The sequence below is a fragment of the Plecotus auritus genome (genome assembly GCF_963455305.1).
Source record: "Plecotus auritus genome assembly, chromosome: 1".
Lineage (NCBI taxonomy): Eukaryota > Metazoa > Chordata > Mammalia > Chiroptera > Vespertilionidae > Plecotus > Plecotus auritus.
This window is the reverse complement of record NC_137770.1, coordinates 178752854-178772481: the sequence shown is the minus strand read 5'-3', so window position 1 is coordinate 178772481 and position 19628 is coordinate 178752854. Positions and strand designations below refer to the sequence as shown.

At 35.7% G+C, this 19628-nt stretch overlaps 1 protein-coding gene across 8 annotated transcripts in view; it reads left to right on the top strand.

Annotated features, from left to right (window-relative positions):
* Positions 1–19628, top strand: part of RAP1GDS1 (Rap1 GTPase-GDP dissociation stimulator 1) — a 137220-nt gene that overhangs the window by 108181 nt on the left and 9411 nt on the right. For 5 of the 8 annotated variants that reach the window (XM_080682862.1, XM_080682859.1, XM_080682866.1 and 2 more), the window contains 7 exons: positions 76–201; positions 9752–9895; positions 10618–10749; positions 12057–12191; positions 13093–13218; positions 13961–14100; positions 16168–16294. In XM_080682862.1, the coding sequence (XP_080538988.1) occupies positions 76–201; positions 9752–9895; positions 10618–10749; positions 12057–12191; positions 13093–13218; positions 13961–14100; positions 16168–16294 (930 nt within the window). The remainder of the gene's footprint in view (positions 1–75; positions 202–9751; positions 9896–10617; positions 10750–12056; positions 12192–13092; positions 13219–13960; positions 14101–16167; positions 16295–19628) is intronic. The other 3 variants (XM_080682864.1, XM_080682863.1, XM_080682860.1) reach the window with 1 other exon arrangement.

Sequence of the window (19628 nt, the reverse complement as noted above, 5' to 3'; positions counted from 1 at the left end):
GTAATAGGAAACAAACAATTTCTGGCTTTAATTTTATTTGCTTACCATAAATTTTCCTTTTTTTTTTTTTAACAGAGTCCAGTAAAGAACAGTTTGCCAGTACAAACATTGCTGAAGAGATGGTAAAACTCTTCAAGAAACAAATAGAACATGATAAGAGGGAAATGATTTTTGAAGTTCTTGCTCCATTGGCAGAAAATGGTGAGAAAATAAATGCATCTCGATTTTTTTTATCATGTAGGCCTTTTCCATTTTTTTCTAACATTATTTAATTGATTTATTAATGATGCAAGTTTGAATTTGGATATCTCTAAATTCAGCTACATTATCTACTTCATAACTGTATCTACATTGGCCAAAGCTACTGTTCACGTTAATTCAACTTGGAAGTCTTGGCAAAGATGGTTCTGTAGCTTACACATTCTTATGCTGATCTGGAAAAGGCAGCTGAGAGCCTGAAACCCACATTTGTACCCTTGCAGAGTAAATAGGATGAAAGTTGGAGTTCAAGGCCTGTCAACAGTGTAGACACTGGTAAACTACTCCTGTGTTTGGGGGGGAAAAAAAATCTTAAGGGATAGACCCTAGGAATAAGAGTGATCCAGAATAAATAAGCCATTCCATATGAATAATTTTTCAAATACAGTGTCTAGCATATAATCAAAGAGGACCAGACACATGTGGAGACAAGACATTGTAAGCAAGAACCAGCACTAAGAACAGGCAACAGCAGCAAATCTCCAGATATTGGAATTATTAGACATTGACTCAAAACAGGTATGCTTATTATATTCAAAGCAAGCTTGAAAATTTTAGAAGGAAACTGAAAACTCTAAAACATGACATGACAAATTTGAAAAAAAAAATTGGAAATTCCAGTATTGAAAAATACAACCCAAATTAATGGATGGAAATGACAGGTTAAATGTAGTTGATTTGGGGAACTAGTGAACTGGAAGATAGATTGAAAGGACGTCCAGAAAGAAAAGAACCAATATGCATAAAACAGAATAATAGATACAGAGGATAAATGAACAGCTCTCATATACATTTCTGGGAATTCCCAAAAGGGTGGGAGGAGGGTAGAGAGCAGAGGATGTATTTAAAGAAATTTTGGTAGAGAATTTCAAAAAATTCAAGAAGCCAAATGAATCTAAAACATGATAAAAATAAATCTACATCATACTGAAATTATAGAAAAACCAATGACAAAAATCTAAAAGTAGCCAGGAAAAAAATAGCTTATTTTAAAAGGGCAACTGTTCATCTGACAGCTAACTTCTCAATAGCAACAATGAAAACCAGATGACAGTGAAACATCTATGCACTGAAAAAAAAATATCAACTTGGAATTCTAAATTCAGTGAAATACCCTTCAAAATTGAAGGCAAAATAAAGTTATTTTCAGATGAAAAACAGAAAGTTCACCACCACTATATAGTCACTAAAGGAAATTGTAATGGGTGTTTGTGAGAAGAAAATGCTTCCAGAAGGAAGGTTCTAGATGCACAGGAGAATAAAGCGCAAGAAACTAGTAAGTAGATAAATTTCATGAACATTGATTTTATAAAATAATAAAAATAATTTATGGTGAGGTTTAAAATATATATGTATATAATTTAATATATATCAGAAAATAAACATAAATCTTGAAGGAGGTGAAAGGTGTTAAAGACCCTTGTATTAATTAAAGGACGGTGTGGTATTGGTGCAAGGATGGGCAAAAAGACCAGTAGAACAGGATAGAAAGTACCAGTAGATTCTGGTTATTCAAAGAATTCAACTTTTAATGTGACTGCTAAAATAATTTTTTAAAACCATCTGTAATTATCAAATTAATGGAAGAATTTATGGAAAGATTTTAGCAAACTGAAAGATAGATCAAAAGGAAATCCAGAAAGAAAAGAAAAACAATAAGGATATAGAATATGTGAACAACATGATTAAGAAATTGGCTTAATAGATATATTTCAGAACACTGTACCCAACTACAGAGCCCTTTCTTTTCAACTACACATGAAATGTTTTAAAACATAGTCATCAAACAAGTTTCAACAAATTCAAAGGATGGCAGTCTTGCAGAATATGTTCTCTGACTTAAGTGGGTTGTCTAATAATAAAAATATAACTAGGAATTCCTGTTTAGGTATTTAAAAATACACTGCTAATATTTAGGAGGTCGAAGAATCATGATGGAAATTAGGAAATTTTCTGTAATGAAAAAGAAAAGACTGTCTCAAATCTTACATGATGTAGGTAAAGCCATACTAAGAGGGAATTTTTTTGCTTTAAATGAATATATTAGAAAAGGAAAAAGTAAAAGCAGTGAGCTTAGTATTCAACTCAGAAATTTAGGGGGAAGGAAACCAGTGAAGCCAAATAACACAGAAAGAAGGAAACAAAGAGCTGAAATTGGTAAGATAGAAAATACATAATGAATACAAGCATGTAAGTCACCAAAGTTGAGTCTGAAGTAAATTAATAAAACTTGTAAATCCCTCGTAAGTAATCAGAAAAAGAGAGAAGACATATAATGAAAATCAAGAATGTAAAAAGAGATCCTACTACTGATCTTTAAGAGGATATATGAACAAGTTGATACCAATATGTTTTAAAGTATGGATGACACAAGAAGAAATAGAAAAGCTGAGTAATCTTAAATTTTTCCAGAGAATAATAAAAGCAGATATACTCACCAATTTATTTTATGAGACTACTGTAATCTTTATACCAAATAGAAAGATAATACAAGAATGAAAATTAAAGGCCAGTTTCACTATGAAATTAGATCCAAATTTCCCCTTAAAATTTTAGTAAATGAAGCCCAGTAATATATTTAAAATTTATCCTCAAAGCAAATGGGACTTATTCTGAAAATGCAAAACAGTTTAATAGTGAAAATATAATCAATATATTTTATTACAATAAAAATTATTAAAGGGGAGAAATTGTATGATCTTCTTAGATTAAGAAAAGCTTTTGATACAATTAACTGTGCATTCGTGATTTATAAAAACTTTGCAAACCAGCACTAGAAGAGAATGAAAAGGATATATACCAGAAGCCTACAGAAAACAATATAATGATGAAACAAAAAGCATTTCCTTTCAGATTGGGAATAAAAAGGATCATTCCTACTTCTAGTTATTGTAGGAACTGTCCAGTACAGTAGAATAAGAAAGAAAATATATAGGAGAGAAATAAATAAAACAATGTTTATTTCTAGATTATATGGTTTATGTCAGAAATCCAAAAGAATCCATAGATCAATTTTTAAAAATTAATCAAAATTAGATTGCTAGTCAAAACAAACAAAATCAAAAAATGGTATTATTGTGTACCAGCAAAGAAAATAGTTAGGAAATGCATTTTTATAAATATGTTTTTACCATAGTATAAAATATTAAATGCTTTAAGAATAGACTAATAAATATTTAAGATATTTTCTCTGGCAGAAAACTATAGGAAATCATCAAGAGAAATTAGAGAAGATCTAAATAAATGGGAAGCTATATCACTTTCATAGATTGGAAACCTCAGTGCTCTAATGAAGTTATAGCTACCCATCTTGGTTTGTAAACTCAGTGAAGTTTTAACCAAAACCCCAAAGACCAGGAATAGCCAAGATACTGTGAAAGAAAACAAGGTAGCAGAACTGTTTCACTGCATAACAATATTTAAAGATTTATTCGGATAAAGCTCTAATAATTAAAGGACAGTGTGGTACTGGTGCAAGAATGGGCAAAAATACCAGTAGAACAGGGTAGCCCAGGGATGGGCAAACTTTTTGACTCGAGGGCCACAATGGGTTCTTAAACTGGACCGGAGGGCTGGAACAAAAGCATGGATGGAGTGCTTGTGTGAACTAATATAAATTCAAAGTAAAGGAGCGGAGGGGAGAGCAAGAGAACCCTCCGCTCTTTCGGCTCCGCGGGCCGGATAGAACAGCCAAATGGGCTGGGTTCGGCCCGCGGGCCGTAGTTTGCCCACGGCTGGGGTAGCCCAAAGACAAATGGATACATTAGTAGATGTTTATTTATTAGGGGTTAAAAAGAATTCACTGTAAAACAGTATGGAAAGTACAGTAATTTCAATCAGCAGTGCTGGGAATATGAAAAAAAAAAATACAATGGGAGAGACACATACCCCCACTTTATACTATATTAAAAAATTATACTATATTAAAAATTAATTTCAGATAGATTATTGACCTATTTGTGAAAGTTAAACCAGAAAGTTTATCTTAAAATATAAGGTAAGAGAATATCATCAAGATCTTGGAGTACGGATAATTTTCTTAGGTCACAAAAAATTCTAACCATAAAGGAAAAAAATGATCAATTTGGACACTGTTAAGAATAAAAAGGAAGACAGTGGGGGAGAGAAAATATTTACAACATATAACCAAGAGAATGTGTACAATATGTTAAAACTTCCACAAATCATTAAGAAAAATGTAGAAAACCCAGTGGAGAAAATGTGTAAAAGATTAGAGTAAGTAGTTGACAAAGATAAAGTCCATATGGCTATTAAACACATAAAAATATGCTCAACTGGTCATCTTATACACCAATTCTTGGTCAGGGCACATACCTAGATTGCTGGCTCTATCTCTCTCTCTCCTTTTCCCTGTCCCTCTTTCTAAAATCAATACGCATATCCTTGGGTGAGGATTAATGCTCAACTCCTTAATTAACAGGGAATGCAAAATAGAATACTACATACCCACTGAGAAGTCTGATTATACCAAGCACTGATGAAGGTTTGTAGCAGTAGGAATTGTCATCAAGTGCTGGTGGGGTGTAAATTGGTACACTTTAGAAAACAGTATCTACTGAGTTGGAATTAATGCTTTCCCTATCATCCAGAAATATGTGCACCAGGAACCATTACAGGAATGTTCATAGCAGCATCCTATATAATAAAAGCCTAATATGCAAATCAACCGAACGGCGGAACGACCGGTTGCTGTGACACACACTGACCGCCAGGGGGAAGACGCTCAACGCAGGAGCTTCCCCCTGGTGGTCAGTGTGCTCCCACAGGGGGAGCTCCACTCAGCCAGAAGCCGGGCTTATGTCTGGCGGGCACAGCGGCAGTGGCGGGAGTCTCCCGCTGCCTCCACTGCAGGTGGGCGGTAAGGAGCGAGGGTCCTGGACTGCGAGAGCCCCGGACTGAGAGAGGGATGTCTGCCTGGGGATCGGGCCTAAGCTGGCAGGTGGACATCCCCCGAGGGGTCCTGGACTGTGAGAGGGTGCAGGCTGGGCTGAGGGACATCCCCCCCCCCCCAAGTGCACACATCTCGTGCACCGGGCCTCTAGTTATTTATAATGATGAACATTGTAAGCAGCTCATTTCCATTATATAAGCAACTCATATCTGTTAACAGTAGAATACATAAATTATGGTATCTATACTAATAATAGCCTAGGGCCATCACGACCCAAACGACCAGATGGACGACCAGTCACCAGGAAGTACATGGAGCACCTCTTGGTCCCTCCCCCGCAGCCCACAGGCTCCTATCACAGCAAGGCTGGAGTCAGGCGGGCGGGGTGGCAAGGGGTGGGGTGGGGTGGGCAGGGTAAGGTGGGCATGGTGAGGTCATTAGTCTCCGGCCTGGGGCCAGGCCAAAGGCCTAACAACCTCGCCCCTGCCTCGGCAACTGCAGATCAGGCCCAGAGAGAGGCCTGAAGAGAGAGGCAGGGCCTGATCCGCAGCCTCCGTGGCTGCTGGCAAGGCCCAGAGAGAGAGGCAGGGCCTAATCAGCAGCTGCTGTGGCTGCTGGTGAGGCCCAGAGAGAGAGAGAGACAGGGCCTGATCCACAGCTGCCATGGAGGCTGCGGATCAGGCCCGGAGATAGGCCCAGAGCGAAAGGTAGTTGTCAGCAGGGCCATTCTGGATTTCCCAGAAGAGCCCATGGCTGCCTAGGAGGCGGAGCTTTTGAGACTGACTGGCATAGAAACCGACCAATAAGAACCAAATCTGGGTGAACTGTGAGGAGCCAATGGCTGCCTAGGAGGCAGAGCTTTTGACACTGACTGGCATAGAAACCGACCAATCAGAACCTAATCTGGGTGAACTGCAAAGGCAGAACCTAAGGTGGGGACTGAGGAGGGGTTTTAAAGGCAACAGCTGTTTGGTGTAAGGTGTAAGAAAGTGGTTCAGTTTTTTAATAACCAGTTTGGCAGTATAGTGCATATGGCTGGCTATCAGTCCAGATATAGGGATTATGTATTTTTGTCTGCAAAGAGCATATCCTCCTGCTGAAAAAGCCCCCCCCCCCCCATTTAAGCACTCCTATGCTATGTAATATATACTAATAAAAGGGTAATATGCTAATTAGACTGGGTTGACCAGCCATCATCCGAACGTTTGACTTCCTTCCGGACAAAGCCATGGTGGTGGGGGCCGAGGCAGAGGCAGTTAGGGCCAATCAGGCCGGCAAGGGAAGACAGTTGGGGGTGACCAGGCCGGCAGGGGAGGGAAGTTAGGGGCCATCAGGCAGGCTGGGGAGAGCAGGCAGTAAGGAGAGAGCAGTTAGGGACGATCAGGCTGGCAGGGGAGAGCAGTTAGGGGTGATCAGGCTGGCAGGGGAGAGCAGTTAGGGGCAATCAGGCAGGCAGACAGGTGAGCGGTTAGGATCCAGCGGTCTCAGATTGCAAGAGGGATGTCTGACTGCCGGTTTAGGCCTGATCCCACAGGGGGTCCCTGATTGGAAATGGTGCAGGCTGGGCTGAGGGACCCCCCCCCCCCCGCCCTGTGCATGAATTTTGTGCACTGGGCCTGTAGTATTTATATAATAGAAAAATATATAGTTAAGAAACGAAATGAAGATATTTAAAACCGATAATGTAATCCAGCTGGTATGGATCAATGGTTGAGTGTCAATCTAACCAGGATGTCACGGTTTGATTCCCAGTCAGGGCACATGCCCGGGTTTTGGGCTTGATCCCCAGTATGGGGTGTGCAGGAGGCAGCAAATCAATGACTACTCTCTCATCATTGATGTTTTTATCTTTCTCTCCCTCTCCCTTCCTCTCTGAAATCAATAAAAATATATTTGAAAAATAAAACAAATCTTATAAACATATGAAAAGGAAAAAGCCAACACTGGAAAATACATATTGTAAGATTTCATGTATGTAAAATTCAAAACAAGATAAAATTATTGTAGTTTTTAGAAGTGATTATTTGGTGAAACAATAAAGAGAAGTATGGTTGTGATTGCCATAAAAGTTGGGGAAGTAATTTGAGAGAGATGGATGGAGGGGAGAGATTTGTGACAGGAATGCCCAGTGGCACTTCCTGGATTGTTGGCAATTAATTTTTTTTCAAACCTTTTTTCCTTTATTGATTTTTAAAGAGAGACAAAAGGAGATGGATAGCATCTATGAGAGAGAAACTTCATCAATTGACTGTCTCCTGCACGCCCCCTGTTGGGGATGGGGCTCATAACCTGGGCATGTGCCCTAACCAGGAATTGAACCCATGACCTCTTGGTTCCTGGGTTGCTCAATCACTGAGCCAAACCAGCCGGACTGAATTTATTGGTTTAGGTTGTAATTACATGGTTATTGGCTATTTAAATGCATATTTTTATGCACTTCATTTGTGGGATTTTTTTTAACCATTTAGAAATGATTTTTAAATACAGACGTGTGTGTGTGTGTGTGTGTGTGTGTGTGTGTGTGTGTGTGTGTGTGTGATGCATACATATATGCATGGATACATAAATGCATATATATATGCAAAGGGTGGTGATAAAGGTAGATGTCCTTGGGCAGAATGATGTTGATAGGTGTGTGATGGGCTATCTGCTGTAGCAAATGCCTTGCTAATCCTCCTTAATAAGGCTATTTAAATCTCCCATGTGTGTATGTGTGAGTGTGTGTCTGTGTGACAAAGTGATTACAGTCAAACTGTGAGAGGAGAGATCTATAAACTTTAATCATGACAAATTTTTAATTTTCTAAATGCCTTAGCTCTTATTCTCTAGGGAAGTGGTCGGCAAACTCATTAGTCAACAGAGCAGTTTGCCAACCACTGCTCTAAGGAGAAATTTGTTTTTCATCTCTTTGTTAGTTTGGCCAAAGGAAATTTTTTTATGACCTTCAGTCAGTTTTTATTCCAGAGAATTACCTGTAACCTGCCTTGCAATGTTTCAAAATAACAACGTTTTATTTGTTTCTCCTCTACCACCTTCACTTTTCTTTTATAACTGTGCAGTAGGTTGAATGATACCTTTGAAAACTTATTTCTGGACTATCCTTAGCATATCATCGTTGGTTTTCCTTATATGCAAAGGAAAGTGATTCCAACATTTCAATTGGGATTTTGTATGATGCAAGAGTTGTTGTTTTTTGTGGGGGTTTTTTTGTTTGTTTGTTTTGTTTTTGTATTTTTAAGGCTTTTTCATCATGGCTTTCTAGTCACCGCACATTTCAAGCCCTAGCATTCTGTAACCAAGGAAACGCCCTACTTTCAGCATGGCACAGTGCAAATGTACCTTTTAAAAAAAATATTCCAGGTTGAATATTCTATGTATTTGGAAATAATATAAAGATCAGTTGTCCTGGTAGTTTAAAAAACAACAAAACAAAATCCTCAAGTTTTACACATTAAAATTGCCTGAAAGAAAAAGTCTTAGGTATAAAAATAAATATTTGTTTCTCCCAAATAATAACCATTGCTGTAGAACCTATACATAAAATAAAATCCAACTGAGAAATAAAACTTTTATAAGTTTAAAGATTTCTGTGTAGCAAATGTATTTCTAAGTAGTATTAGGTATACCCTAAGCATTTAGGTAGGCCAGTTTAGGTTAAAATACGAAGATGAATGAGGTGTATATAATATCTACTCTGTTGGTAAAGGCACATATGAATGTGAATGTAAAATCTTCAGTGATGTAAATTCTATAATTAAAAAGTATTTGTTATTAGGGAGATACAAACAAAATTGATTTGATATGGGAGTAGAATTTGCTGTGAAGATAATTTTTAAAAATACAACTGGAATGTAAATTCTCTAAAATTTCTTATTTTGTTGGTTATCCATCAGAAAGCTTGAAAGTTATTGTTTTCTTTAACCTGTCATGGAAATTTTAAAATCTATTCAGATATACAGAGAACATAGTATAGTGAACTACCATATATATATCCATCACCCCAAAAAGTTTCAAATTAATAAAACCTAAAGCTTTTTTTAAAATATGACTTTCAAAATTCAGAAAGTTATAGATCTTTTAACTGCCCTGGAAAGATAACATTTATACAAATATGAATCCAAATATACTTGTGATATAGCTTAAAATTTACTAATAGCTCTTTACTTTTAAATAATTTATATTTAAACTTCATTAATGGATATATTTTAACTTTATGTAACAGGTCTGTGTGTTTTAATTTAAACACTGTGGGATATCTTATTTATTGACTTTTAAACATGAGCATAATATCTAGAATAACAGTGGCGTGATAGTACTTACCTTCAGAGCTGAGAATTAGTTTGTTTAGGAGCTTCCAGACATTGTGAAAGGTAACAATTTCAATTAGAAAAATGAAATAAAGCTTCTCTGTATTTAGGCCGCACTGTCAGACACTTCCTTTTGAAACTCAAATCTTCTAAGGTGTGTTATCTAAATTATGCGTTTTCTTGGTTTCTTGTAATTCTTCATAATGGATTGCTTATCCCAGAACTCCTATTTTCATCTCAAATTTTGGTTATTTTGTTCACATTATTTTTTTAGATGCTATTAAACTACAGCTGGTTGAAGCAGGCTTGGTAGAATGTCTACTACAGATTGTTCAACAGAAAGTGGATAGTGACAAAGAGGATGATATTGCTGAGCTCAAAACCGCTTCAGATCTAATGGTTTTATTACTTCTTGGAGGTGAGTTGCAATTTATACCAACCAAAGAACATGGGTGTCAGATTCTGAAAAATTTATTGTCTCTTTTGTAAACACTATGTAAAGCAGTTTTTCATTTTCCTATCTCATTTAATCCTGTTGATGTGATGGTTTTGAAATCTTAAACATACGGAAAGGACTAGAGATAATAAGCCTGGAAAAGAGGAGGCTTCACTATATATTTATGTATGTATGTATGTATGTATTTTAATATATTTTTATTGCTTTCAGAAAGGAAGGGGGAGGGAGAGAGAGATAGAAACATCAGTGATGAGAAGGAATCATTGATCTGCTGCCTCCTGCACGGCCCACACTGGGGACCGAGCCTACAACCCGGGCACGTGTCCTGACCGGGAATTGAACCATGACCTCCTGGTTCATAGGTCAACGCTCAACCACTGAGCCTTGCTGGCTGGGCTTCACTATCTCTCACTAGTTAAAGAGCTGTCATATAGAAGAGACAGCTGTGGCACCAAGGGACTAAAAGCCAGATAGTTACTTGGGACTTAGACTAGAAGAACTCTAAAGTTTCTTGTCCAGTCTCTACTAAAATGATTCTTATTGTAAAAAGAAGCATTAATTTTCCCCTTATAAATTCTATCATTTTTGAAGTATATAGTTTCCCCATTGGCTATTTGCTTAGCAATATGGATTTGTTACTCATCATTATTTTCCTCTTATCTGTTTGTTTCATTTACCTCCAGATGAATCCATGCAGAAATTATTTGAAGGAGGAAAAGGTAATGTGTTTCAAAGGGTGCTGTCCTGGATTCCATCAAATAACCACCAGCTGCAGCTTGCTGGAGCGTTGGCGATTGCAAATTTTGCCAGAAATGGTAAGCATATTGCTGCATTTTTTAAAATTTTCTTTGACATTTCATGTACTAAAACCAAACAATTTAGAATTACACGTAGTATGTATGTGTACTGCTGCCTTAATTTTTCAGAGATATGAAATATTTATAGTGACTTTCTAGCTAATTATATATTTCATGGAATTAAACTAAGTTCTAGTAGTTAAAAGATCTTGAGCAGCCCTGGCCAGCGTGGTTCAGTTGGTTGGGCGGCGTCCTGTGCACCAAAAGGTTGCCAGTTCAATTCCCCGTCAGGGCACATGCCAGGGTTGCAGGCTCCATCCCTGGTAGGGGGTGTGCAGGAGGCAGATGATAGATGTTCCACTCTCACTTCCATGTTCCTCTCTCTCCCTTTCCTTTCCTCTCTCTGAAAATCAATTTTTAAAAGTTTTGTTGTTATTGTTTTTTAAAAAAGAAAGATCATGAATGTTGATTATGAAGTCATTTGAATACTTTGCACTTCAGAGATTGATAAATTCGAGTCCCATTCTCATTCACATCTGATTTAGAAGGATAGTCTCTCTTGCCTGGTGACTTTATTTTGGATTTAATAATCTGAATTTTCATTGTAGGGTTATTGTACCTCAATTTATACTTTTATACCTATAAAACTTAAGTGTGGCTAATTCTCTGGTTTAGTATAGAATAATTTAGCTTAATATTTTAGAGACACCAGAGTTCCATATTTATTTCTGAAGTCTGGTCTAGGAATATGAGTTACTTTTGTGTTTAGTTTGATTTTATTGCAGAATGAACTGTTGTTACATTATAGTGGAAGACTTACTCCATTTTCATTTTCTTCTTTTGGGGAACCATCATTAACTCCTTAATGATGGAATTAAGACTGGCAAAAGATTAATAATTGTTGAAGCTAAATATGGGGTATAAATAGTGGTTTAACATTCTCTGTTTTATAAATGTTTCAAAAATTCTATCATTGAAAAATAATTTAAGTAACAGCAATGATAATAAAATATAGAATACTGTCTCAGTCACATTGGCAGAACTCAGGCATGCTTCACTATTGGTGGACATTTTAAGCATGAGGTTTCTACTTGTCTTCCGATATGTTTAAGCTAGAGAGTTTTCTTATTTTTAAAATTCTCTCTATTTTAAGAATCTTTTCATTGGACTTCTCACTCAGTTAAAAAAAATTATAAATCTGAGGGAGAGTTAGATTTCCCTATGGTTCCATTTTCACTAATGTAGATAATGGGTAGGCATCGACATTACAAAATATTCATAGATGCTTGTGCAGAGGAAGAAAAAAATGCCTTTTTTTCCTTCAGATGGAAATTGTATCCATATGGTAGACAATGGAATTGTAGAGAAACTTATGGATTTACTGGACAGACATGTAGAAGATGGAAATGTAACAGTACAGCATGCAGCACTAAGTGCCCTCAGAAACCTGGCCATTCCAGGTAAGACTGAAGGATGGAAGGCAACGATGTAAAAATAAAATCTATTGTTTTGGTAAGATTTTTACTTTATGTGATTTGTAGGTCTGCCCTGACCAAGGAAAAAAACCTTCAAATTGTTTACATATTTTTACTGATAAATGAAGGTAAAGTAGTTTTCTGGGACTGTACAAGCATAATCTTGCCTTTGTTCAGATCATTCAAATAATTTTATTACCTTCTGTGAACTCCTAAGATTTTTATTATATTGTATGATTAAGCTTTTTAAAGCATCTTCAGTTTAGGTAAGATAATGGCATCAATTATCAGAGCCCCCTAAAGAATGACTTTTAAAGTTTGTATTTTCCTGCAAGCATACAATTTTTTAAAAATAGCCCTAATTTGTCCTTTTGGATTAAAGACTTAAGCCATGGAATCACATTATCATTGAAAATAATACAGGAGATGATTTAAAATGTTCTTTTATTCTACTTTCTAAAAATAAATTTCTAGTTAGGTAAAGTAATATAACTGTATGAAGATATAACCTGTATGAAATTAGTTTGTTTCATATAGCAGATGATGTTTATTAATGACTGTAACATCTATATTAACACAGCTGATCAAGAACAGAGGTAAAAAGAAACAAAGTTGAGGAATTGTGCTTTTTGTAAATAGAAGGCAACATTATCAGGTTTCCTTTACAAACTATTTAGGTAAGTGTTTTGAGGTTAGGTTTGATTTTGTATATTATGCTCCTATAGACAAACGGGATACAAGATGTTTTTTAAAATAGAAAAATATAAAACATAGGGCCTTAGAGATAATAAGACCCTCAATAAATGTTTATTGAATTGAGTGATTATCATCAAGAATGCTAACACCATTTTAATCATGCTCTTCCCCCCTCCCCTTCTCTCTCTAGTTGTAAATAAAGCAAAGATGTTAGCAGCTGGGGTCACAGAGGCAGTTTTGAAATTCCTTAAATCCGAAATGCCCCCGGTTCAGTTCAAACTTCTGGGAACATTAAGAATGTTAATAGATGCACAAGGTAAAAGAAATGCTTTCCCAAGATGTATTTTTGCTATCACAGTCTCAATGTGCCTCTAGTTGAAAAAGGACTTGTTTTCAGCTTTCAGAATTATGTAATCATAAAGATAAATAGCAAATGAAGACAAAAAGAGATTGGTTTTAGAACCCATATATTAATTCTCATGCTTGTTTTAATTGGTTTTAAGTGGAAACTACATGGCTTCTATTAGTACATGTGATCCTAGTTTTAGGTTGATTTATTAGCAGTGCCTAAGGGTTTGTTTTTTTTTAGCATTCCATATCCATTTTTACCTCATCTTCAAAATCATCATGTTTCAATATAATGACAAATGCTTTAAACATTTGCTTTGCAAACAGGGAGAACTTTTTTCTGTGTACAGAGACAGCAGTGAAAACTTGGAATGAATTATGTTTATTTAAGTCTAAATTTCAAAACTTTTCTCTATATTGATTCCTTAGAGTTGTCCTAAAAATGCTTTATTATAGTTTGACAGAGTACTAACAGACTACCAGGCTGACCTGGAAGCATATGAAGTTACTTATTTTTATATTTTGTACTGAAGTCCACAACTTTATAGGAAAGGCCAAATAGTCCTTCAGATATGGAGTAATGTATTTGCAGTTCCTGCTTTAATAAAATTGTGTTGTTTCTTAAGCATGTAATTTTCTTGCACCCTCTTTATTTCAGTTGATTGCCTACCAGTGATTTATTCCTTTGTGGTATGCCTTCTTTCCTATAGCAGAAGCTGCTGAACAACTGGGAAAGAATATTAAGTTAGTGGAGCGTTTGGTGGAATGGTGTGAAGCCAAAGACCACGCTGGTGTGATGGGAGAGTCAAACAGACTGCTCTCTGCCCTCATACGACACAGTAAATCAAAAGTAAGTTCCAGAAGAAACCATTCACTAAGAACATTTGAGTGGCCTTTTTGTAAAACCGATATTGTAGATCCTACATCATAAGCTTGAGTTTTTTATGAATTTATGTGTAAATACATTAATCAAAAGTTCTGAAAATACAATTGAAGATTGAGCTTTTTTATTTTGTTATATTCATAATAGGTAAGAGTAAGGCTTTGGAGTTAAACAGAAATGGGTTAATAATTTATCTGCTCTATTTACTTGGTCAAGTGTCTTCACCTCTAAGTAAAAACTGGGCTGTTTACCTGCCTGAGAGTTGTGAGGATGATTCAGTGCGATCACGTATACAATGCTCAGTTGGTACCTGGGATACAGCAGGCACTCAGTAAATGGAGGTTGCTGCTGTTACTATTTTTACCGCCACCACTACCACCATTACCAGCATCAGTGTCAAACATCTGTGTGCTAGGCACTGACCAAGGTAGCTACTGATATTTAGAAATTAAATGATGTCTGGATAGTATTTGATGCTCAGAACCACCGAGTTGTACAAAATCCATTCTCATGGCAGTGTCCAGCTTATCAGGTGTTTGGCTCATGGTTGGTAAACTATAAGTATTTGTTGAGTGAATCATTAAATTAACAAGTAAATATTTTAATGAACACAATGGTGAAAACCTGGGCCAGCATTCAGCAGCTGATTTAGTATCTAGATTATATATCTTTTATTTTTTATAACCTCTTTTAAGCCTTTTTACCATTTCACCTGTGTACATCTGCAGAGAGACCAACTTTGTCTGGATGTCACAGAAGGGGTGATGTTTAAAGGTTAACTTGGAGTCACTCAGGAGGAGAAGGGGAAGATTGACTGTGATGAGTTCAATGTATAAACTTTTATGTAGACTAGACTACAAATATTAAGAATAAGACTACAAATAATAAGAATACTGCCTGGATTTGAATCTTGGCTTGTTAACTACTTAATCACGGACTTTGGGCAAATTTCATAGCTTAATCTGAGCTTCATGTCTTTCATCTATAAACCAAAAGTAATATCTACCTAATGAGATTTTCTGTGAGGATAAAAATGAGCTAATGTCCATAAGCTACCCATTATAATATCTATTTTTTAGTTGTTGCTTTATGAAGGATAGCTATCAATACTATTAATTTTCTTTTGTCATATGACATTAAGTACAGTGCTTCACTTATTTTTTATCTCCCATTCTGTCAGACAATGCAACTCTATACAGTAGCTATTCAATAAGCGTTTATTGTAGTAGGAGAGAGGGCAGGCATTTTAAAAGAAAATAGATGTCTGTTCTAGAAAATTACTTTAAAATACCATATAATTGAGACTTTCCACTAAATTATATTTAATCCAAGATTTTTTAGGCGATAAAATTCGGAGATGGAAACAAAAATGGCCACTAGAAATAAATGTGTCCATTTTTTCATCTAATTTTTATTATATATTCTATATGTGTTTTTCATGTAATAACTATAATTATCACAGAAACCTGCGAGATACACACTTACATGATCTCAACACTATAGATAAAGTCACTGAGGTGCCAAGGGGGTCAGTAATTTGCCCAAAGTCAGTGTTGGTGGTAGGATTTATTCAATCCCTTTGTATGTAATCCAGTTTTGTCAGATCCAACAAAGGATAAAAGCTACTCCCAATACATGCTTTACCTGAAGCATCTGGCAAACAATACCTGTTGCTATAATAAAATTTTGAAGGGAAAAAAACATTTTTGTTATTATTACAAGTTTTATTTTCTTTTGTTGATCCTATGGTAAGTCAACATTTGGGTCAATGGCACTTGTATTTGATTTTGGTAGCTTCTGGGACTCTATTTCTTGATATGAACTGCTATGATCTTTTTCACTTAGGTAGTTTAAGTTGTCATCTATTGATGAATTTATTTAAAGCTAAAAGCTTTTTTCTTCATAGAAGAAAAAAATTATTAAATGTAATGATTCATACAGGCCACTCAAGTTACAATGAATTGACTGATTATAATGCATCTTCTTTATATTGAAAATTAAAGTTTATAATTCTGTGATATTTATTTGTTATAGGATGTAATTAAAACCATTGTACAGAGTGGTGGCATCAAGCATCTAGTTACCATGGCAACTAGTGAACATGTAATAATGCAGAATGAGGCCCTTGTTGCTTTGGCACTAATAGCAGCTTTAGAATTGGGTAAGTACCCTAGTGACAAACTTATTTTCTCCTATTTTTATCTTGGATGAAAGGAAGCACAGGAGTGGAATAGAAGTCAGACAGAACCTTGACTAGAAGCATTTTGCCAGTGTGTGTCTGTATCTATGTCTGAGTATATGGAAAATCATATTCTACAGATTGTCACCACTGCTGTCCCTTTGGTTGTGTTTTTTGGCAACACTTTGCTTTAAGGTTAGTTTGATTCTTAAGTGTTATCTCAAGTTGTAAGCAATTAGGGAACATAGAACTCATTTTTAGCAGGCCTCAGAGAAATGAAACCATTTTTATAATGCAACAGGTTTAGGGTTTGCTACTTTTCCAATGATCCAGACCTTTTCTTCCATCTCTACTGCTAAATTTTCTGTTGCTAATCTTCTATCATCTTGGTTTCTATTGCTTTGTGGGGGTGGGGAATCTTTTTTATGCCAAGGGCCCATTTGGATATTTATAACATCATTCAAGGGGCCATACAAAATTATCAACTTAAAAATTAGCCTGCTGTATTTGGTCAATTAACTCACCCCTAATGCCTTGGCCAGGCCAGGCCAGACTAAACCAAATCATTTTGTGGGCCTTATACAGCCCTAGGCCTGGACTGGACATTCCCCATCCTTGCTTTATAGCATTGCCTTCATTTTAATTCTCACCTTCTATGTCATTCTTCTGTGTGTTTTACATTCAGAATTCTCCAAATACAGAGTTTAAATAATGCAGTTAGTGTCTGTCTTGTAGCATATAGCATCCCTGTTGGTAAGAATTCTTCATGAGAAGCTAGCTCATACACATCTAGCTTATGGGTAGCTACCTTTGTTTTAGGAACCAGTCTCTAATGTAGTCAGCTGGGGACAGTAAGTGTCACATGGCCTGTGGGTAACACCTTAGGCTGCTTTACTGAAAGGAAGACTCTACTTAGTGTCCTGTCCAGTTCAAAGCATTGCAGGTAAATACTATTAACTGATCATCTCTTAATTTCCATTGATGATTTATGTCCATAATCCTCACACTGGGGAAAGTGGACCCACCAACCCCTATCTCAGGAAGGAGAAGCCAAAAGATACACATGGTATATCTTCCTCCAGTGTCAGATTTACTCATATGTGGGGTATAGGAAATTTGTATTTTTGTCTTCTTACAGGGTTGTGAGTTTTTAAAAAATCGTAAGTAGGATGTGAAATTTTTTGAATTTTGAAGATAAAAGACTTCAAGACAATGTATGCTTACTCTTAGTAATTGTGGAGAGGCTATGGAGGTCAGTTTGAGTCTAGCCAAGCCTGGTTTGGGTAGATTATGTGAGTTAGTCTATAAGTCTAGACACCTTTAAAGGTTGGAAGCTATGATGGAGGGCTAGGAGTTGATGATGATATCGCCTACCAAACTGGGTTCATAGACTGGCTTTAAATGGCTTAAAATAATGGAGCATTTTCAGAATAGCCTTGACCTTCCACCCTGGGGTAAATCTGGTTTTGTGCCAGTATCTTCCAAACAAGCTGTAATTTTGTCAGCTTCTTGATAACTTAGCATTTGCTTGGATCTGGTCACCTTCCCATAGAACTATATAAAACGACAATACATACATTTTTTAAAATTGTTTCCTAGGTTCATTGAGCTTAAGATATAAAAATAAGCCTATACTATCTTTTAATACACAACCTACTTTGAAAACTATATTTTCCAAGCTATAAAGAGTTCTTATATTTTTTAAATAAATAATTATAGATTCACATGCAGTTTTTAAAAATACTACAAAGATATTCCTTGTATAGTTGGTCCACTTTCTCTCAGGGGAAACATTTTGCAAAACTAAATAGTATAATATTCTAACCATTGATATAATTCATCTACCTTATTTAAATTTCCCCAGTTTTACTTATACTCCTTTATATGTGTGTTAAGTTTTATACAGGTGTTGTTGTTGTTGTTGTTTTGTTTTGTTTTTGTGGGTTTTTTTTGCATGTGTGGGTCTGTATATCTACCACCATAGTCAAGATACTGAATAGTTCTAAGACCACAAGGATCCCTTCCTTTATAACTACACTCACCTGCCTCCTACCCCTACCTCCCATGCTGCTCCTAACCCCTGGAAACCACTAATCTGCCCTTCATTTCTAAATGTTTTCATTTTTTAAATGTTATGTAAGTAGAATCATATAGTATGTGATCTTTTGGAATTGGCTTCTTTTGCTCAGCATAATTTCTTAAAGAGTCATCGGATTTGTCTTGTGTCTCAGTTTTTTATTGCAAAATAGTATTCCACAATTGGTTTAGCCATTCACCTGTTGAAGGACATGTGGTCTAATTCCAGTTTGAGGCTTCAAAAAATAAAATTACTGTGAACATTCACATATAGGTTTTAATGTGAACATAAATTTATTTCTCTAAATGCCTAGGAATGCAATTGATGGGTTCTGTGATAACTGCATGTTTAATTTTTAAAGAAACTCAAATTGTCTTTCAGAGTAGCTATAGCATTTTACACTCATACTGCCACTGTATAAGTGATTAATTTTCTCTGCATTTCATCAGCATTTGGTGTTGTCACTACTTTTATTTTAGCCATTTTGATAGCTACAAGAGATAGCGCATTGTGGTTTTAATTTACATGTTTTACATTTTTATAATGTAATGATGTTGTACATCTTTCCATGTCCTTATTTTCAATCATATGTTCTTTGGTAAAATGCCTATTTGTCTTTTGCTTATTTTCTAATGTTTTGAGGATCCTTTATATATTCTAAAAGTTTACACTTAAGTTTGTGGTCCCCTTTGAGTTAATATGTGTATAAGGTATGGTTTAGGTCAGGGTTCCTTTCTTTGTAGCTGTCTAATTTGCAGCAACATTTGTTGAAAAGGTTCCCTTTACTCCATTAAAATGATTTAAACATTTGACAAAGATCAGTTGAGCATATTTGTGTGGGTCTATTTCTGGAGTCCTATATTCAGTTCCTATGATCTATGTATCAATAAATACCACACTATCTTGATAACTATATAGTGAGCCTTAATATCGGGTAGAAGATTTCTCCCACTTTATTATTTTTAATCAAGATTGTTTGCCTCTGCTAGGACCTGTAGCTTTCCATATAAATTTTTGTATAAGCTCATCTATTTTTATAGAAAATCCTGCTGGGATTTTAATAGGAATGAACATTCTTTATCTCCTAAAGACAGATACAATGTAAAATACATGTGTAATTTATAAGATTTGCTTCAAAATAATTTGAGATGTGTGACAGTAGGTAGATGAAATTAGAGATAGATAAAACAAAATTGACTATGATAATTTATGAAGATGATAGTGCATATGGTATCCTTA